This window comes from Hipposideros armiger, unplaced genomic scaffold (genome assembly GCF_001890085.2).
Source record: "Hipposideros armiger isolate ML-2016 unplaced genomic scaffold, ASM189008v1 scaffold_1298, whole genome shotgun sequence".
NCBI classification, from domain to species: Eukaryota; Metazoa; Chordata; class Mammalia; order Chiroptera; family Hipposideridae; genus Hipposideros; species Hipposideros armiger.
Genome location: NW_017732648.1, coordinates 116,037 through 121,601, shown reverse-complemented (window position 1 = coordinate 121,601; position 5,565 = coordinate 116,037). Strand labels below are relative to the sequence as shown.

Genomic DNA, 5,565 nt, shown 5'->3' with positions numbered 1-5,565 from the left:
CGATGGCGTAGGCTGCAGCCCCAGTGGCAGTGGGTTGCCATGGGCTACCGTGTGCAGCCAGCAGCCAGCGTGAGCGGCCCTCAAGCCGCTGTGAGCGGCCATCCAGAAGCCGGCGACTGATCTGCCTTGGCCAGGAAGAGCGCAATGATGGTGCCAACTTGGGCCAATGAAGCAACGTCCTCCACAACTAGACTGAAGAACAAAAACAACAGCAACTTGTCTGTTCCCCTTCCCCCAATTTCCCAATAAAAATTTAAAAAAAAAAAGAAAATGTTAAAGATTAAGCTACATCTGGAGAGATGGTTGACTAAAGGTTATATTGTTAATCTGATATTTAATAATTTATCAAGTAGTCTCTCCAGAAACTCCTTAATCTGGTTACTGACATCAGAACTGGCCAAATTCCAGCAATGCAGTTACTTTTCAAAGCTTTCTTATCTCAACACAGAAAATGCCCATACCTTTGTCATAATGGTTCTTCCTCCCATGAGGGATTCGGTGGAGGCCAAGAATATATCCATCTTCTGTCTCGACTAGGTGTTCTTCGCTAGGAAATCCCCAGTAGGAGATAATTTCAGTCTATGGAGAAAATAAGTAATAATAATGGAAATTCTATGGACAGAATCTGACAAGATCTCCCACATTAACAGGCAAAAGAGAAGACAGAATATCAATGACATTCTCCAGACTTTACTTAAGAAATCAACTGTGATTGAAATTTTAGTCTGCTGAACCTAGTAGCCCACCCATCACAAGAGTAAATCCTCCATTTGTTTTTATCCATGGGTTCCACTCACAGGTTTTGGCTAAACCTTGGTTTCATCATTCTAGCGTGCTCTACACCAACTATGTCTAATTTTACCATAGCTTTGGGCCTTTGTTTCCAACTTGGCTCCCAGGCACCAATCAACACTCTGGTTTCTTTCTTTTTTAAATATGTCAGCTAATACTGTGATCTACCACTATACTTGTTTTAAGAGGTCCCATCCTGGGAAACAAACCATAAAACTCATTAATCAATGAACTAATAAAATTACACTAATAAAGAATGGCAAGGTGGAATTGAAGAACAAGAAAAGATGAAAAATAGAGAATGTGATAGAATTTACTTCTCCATAGGGAAAGATTCATGGGGCAATTGTTAATGAGGAGCTCGTAAGATACGAGCAACTCAATTATCCAGAAGATTTCATGTAAACGAGTGCTCATTATCCTCTCTACCACAATACTGAAAGAATTTTATCATTTTTACAGAAAAAAATTAAAAGGAGGAGGATGGATAAAAGAAAAGCTTTGGAACAAGAAACACAATTTAACCTTAAGACCCTGGTGTCAGGTCATACTCTCTTGGATTACAGTGAATTTATCTCAGTCTCTGAGGTTGCCTGATTCTTCAGTTGGGTCACTGCATTGTAAGCTTTAAAGTTGCTGTTTTCTTTAGTAATCTCTGTTTTCCTAATATTTTATGCCCAAATAGATATTCCCAGATTTTATCGTTAACTTGGTTAATCACTTTGAAATATTTTAATTACTCAAAGTTTTATTTTTGCTTAGTCTAATGAAATGTTTTTTCAGATATTTTGATTTTTGTATTAAACTGTGCTCCCTAGACATTGCTAATCACAATCCTTGTTCGATGTATTGTAAAAGCAGTGCTCAGTAGTAACATTCTTACAAGCTTTTGATACTTTTTTATTGGTCTTTAAACAAATTTAGTGACTTAAAAATGAATCAAATTTATAAAAATATCATTTATCTCATTAAGAAGTATATAGTTTTAGGGCCTGCCGAGTGGCTCAGTTGGTTAAGAGCTCGCTCAAGAGTGTGAGCTGTGAGCAACAGCGGTTCTATTCCCAGCCCGAGCTAAGCTGCCAACAGGGGCAGGATGGCTTAGCTTAAAAAAAAAAAGAAGTATATAGTTTTAACAGTAAGGTGCAATCTGTAAAATACACATTACCTAGTGGGAAAGTCTAGCAAACTGAATCTAAGATTCAGAGAACATGAAAAGCACAATGAGATATAAAAAGATTAGAGTTTGTGGCTCCATGTAGCCCGTAACACCGAATTTAAGAACATAACTAACATTCGTCACATGCACTTTTAAAGCCAGTGACTTTGAGAAACTTACCACATTCATATTCGTTTCAGGATCCACAGTCAGCTTCCCTCTGGATGTCTCGGAATGCAGGGTCCCAAGGACCAAACAGAACACCAAACCCAACAGCCACATTTCCATTCTGTATAAAACAGTCCGTTGTTACTTGTCCAGGTTTCACTACATATAATTAAATTGGTAGATTAATGTTCCCATAAAAAGTTCTGAACCAGGTTTAGGGCAAGTAAAAGTCAGGTGAAGGGCAAATATGAAACAAATTACTCCAGCCATATTTGGAAGCAAAAAGGAGGAATTCTTTTTCACTAGGAAACCTCCCCATCAGTCATCCCCAGTTAATATGTGACCTTTGGAGCTCAGCACACCCACTCATGTCTTTACCATGAGGTTAAATAAACTGTTTCTGGAAAAATAACAGAAGAGAGGACTTAGAAGAAACTAAGCTGAGAAAAAGAAAGATCTACAAAAATCCAGAAGCCTGTTAACCTCCCACATTTTCCTCTGTAGTTGTAATTTCAACATTTTAAGTTTGGCGAATACTAGCTCTTGCCCCCCACTATCTACTCACTTCCATTCCTACCCAAAGTTATATGTCAGGATTCAAATTTGCCATCCAAGGAAAAACAGTAAAAGAAAAGAGAGCCTGCAAGAGAAACAGGGAAAGAGGACCACCCCTCTTTCCTTCTGAGACCCTCCAACCATCAACAAAGACCATATGGTTTCTGTCCCCAGTGGCACACAATCACAGAGTAGCAAAGACTTGGAGATGGATGTTAAAGGCAAAGTGCGGTGACACCCAGATGGTTAGAGCAAGCAAGGCTGGGACTACAGCCCAGGCTGCCTACATTTTTTTAAATAAATATAATCATTTAAAAAGATGCTTGCATACGTGCCCATACAAAGACTTGTACAAGAATGTTTAAAACAGATTGTGTATAATAGCTCAAAACTGTAAAAGCCCAAATGGGTGCATGGATAAACATATTATGGTATGTACATACCACTCAGCAATACAAAGAACACACAATATGAACACACAATAACATGGATGAATCTCAAAATAATTATGGTGACTAAAAGAAGCTGCACCCCCCCTCCCCAAAAAGGATAACTGCATGTGATTCCATTTATATAAAACTCTAGAAAATGCAACCCAATCTATATTGACAGAAAGCTGATCAATGGTTGCCTAAGAAGAAAAGGGGTGGGAGGAAAGGTTTACAAAGGACTATGCACAAGGAATCTTTTTGGAGTGATAGGTACGTTTATTATATTGACTTGACTGATGGGTTTACAGGTGTATGTATACATGTCAAAACTTATAAAATTCTACCTTTAAAATATGTCTTGTTATTGTATGTCAATAATCAATACAGCTGCTTTTTAAATATTATGCTTAAACAGTACAGGCATATCTCCACAATATTGCGGGTTCAGTGCCAGACCACTGCAATAAAGCAAGTATCACAATAAAGTAAGTATCGCAATACAGATTTATTTATTTATTCAATCTGGAACCAAACCTGCAATATCTCCGAGGTATGCCTGTATTCCCCGCGTCTTAAGAAATTGGTTCTCAGGAGACTGTAAAAGTGAGCTGACTCCCTTCTGTTGATGCAGCTCCTGCTGGTGCTGAAGTTATTTCTCCAAGCAGTGGTGAATCCCAAACTTCTAGATGGGGGGAATGTTACCTTAGGTCTGTACTGGCAAAGCAAGCCCACTTGTGTTTATTTACAAGTTTGTATTTCTTTGTGGTGGTCAGAAGGGCTGAACCATCCTGGGCTACCTTTTTTCATAAAATACAGCCTCCCCAAAGTCCTTTATTACTAGGGAATAATGAGTAGATTGAAAAGGAAAAAATGAAAGGTTATAACCACATTTTAAAATCATGGAACATCTGGCATAGCTGCTTTCCATTCAGCACCTATCCTACAGAACCTGGACCAGCTGTCCACAGAGGAATCTGGGGGGGCGGTGGGGGGGGGCAGGGGACAGGGGAGTAACAGCTGAAGCTACTCAATTGAAAAAAATCTCCCAGCTAATTTTTCCTTCCAATACAACAATAAGGAAGTTTCTCAACCTACTAGTCAAGTGATTCTCATAAGGTTGAAAATTCGCAAGTGCAGAGAAAAAGCCCCTTCCGGGCTGGATTCTGTGCTTTTCTGGGCTCTCAGCAACTTTCTCTCAGCTCTTTTCTATATAGTAACACTCCAATTATGTGTTTGTCTGCCCTCATTCACCCCGGCACGAGGGCAGAGTGGGTGTCTAATTCAACTTTGAACCCATAGGACCTCCTTTCCAAGTGCCAAGCAAATATTATAATGATGCACAATACAGATTTTGCAACGAGGGATAAGGGCGGTCCAATAGTTTAGCGGCTGAAGAAAAGAACAGCCCCAAAGCAGCTTGTCATTTTGCTTAATAGCAATAATTATAACAGCAAGAATAAAAATGTCGGCTCCTATTTAAGCTCTTGAGACACGCCAGACCTCACAGGCAGCGCCCAGGACCTACCATGTTCATTACTCCTCCACAAACTCTAAGCAGTACCCTTAAAATCCTTTTATGAGGAAACAGATTCATCCGGGTTAAGTAGCGAAAGCAAAGTGCTAACTGGTGAAATAATGTCACAAGGATTTTCACAGGACCGATGCCAAAGTCCACTCCCTACCAGGCCGTGAGCTAACAAGTTCGAGAGGTCGGGCAGGCTGCCTGACGAAGCTAACGGGAGCAGAGGGCGAGGCGGGAGAGGGAGCAGGGCATCAGGGATCCTGGCTGTCCGAGGCCTCTGGGCAGCTTTACTGAGTGGCAACCGCGTCTGCCTGGGAAATCGGAGGGCACCCGGGGAAGGGTGGACAGAGAGCCCCCGACTCCTGGGTCATTGGGAGGTGCCTTGAGCCACCCGCAGGTGCTCCAGGCAAGACGCGCCGGGGTTGGCCAAGCGCAGAGGGTGCTGCTGGCCTCCAGAGGCCCAGGGGCGGCGAGATGGAGCCCCCTGGGAGGAAGCGGTGCGCGGCCCTACCCTCGCTGCGGGTGGAAGCAGACCCGAACTGCCGCGCCTGCCCCTGGCAACGCAACGGCGGCGGCACTCACCTGGATCCTTCCTCCCGGGCCGCTGTCCAGAGTCTCAGTGCCGGCTTGCTCAGGCGGTGGCGCCGGGAGGAGACCTGGAGGGGGCGCGGAGACATCCCAGGCGTCCGCAGCTAGAGCCGCCAATCAGAGCAGCAGGCCGCCGGAAAGCTCAGCGGGGACTCCGCCCCGACTGCACACTGCCCCTTCCCGCCCGGAGCGCGACCCCAGTGGAGCATGCGCCATGGGAGGGCCCTAGAGCTGCGGCGGGCAGGCCTCCGCCTCCCGTTTGACAGCAGTTCCCCGATTTCACATACACGCCGAAACAGCCTGGTCTCTTAACGCTGCCCCAGGAGCTCCTGCCAAGCCGGTACCCTCTGCTC

General features: G+C 43.7%; 1 protein-coding gene across 1 annotated transcript in view; it reads right to left on the bottom strand.

The window, feature by feature from the left end:
* The window catches only part of LOC109377125 (lysosomal acid lipase/cholesteryl ester hydrolase-like), a 46,212-nt gene extending 40,901 nt beyond the window's left edge, over positions 1–5,311 (bottom strand). Inside the window, exons 1-3 of the mRNA XM_019633378.1 lie at positions 5,207–5,311; positions 2,129–2,237; positions 462–579 (exon numbers count right to left, since the gene is read on the bottom strand). Coding sequence (XP_019488923.1) covers positions 462–579; positions 2,129–2,237; positions 5,207–5,301 — 322 coding nt within the window. The 5' untranslated portion in view covers positions 5,302–5,311. The remainder of the gene's footprint in view (positions 1–461; positions 580–2,128; positions 2,238–5,206) is intronic.
* Between the last annotated feature and the right edge of the window lie 254 nt (positions 5,312–5,565).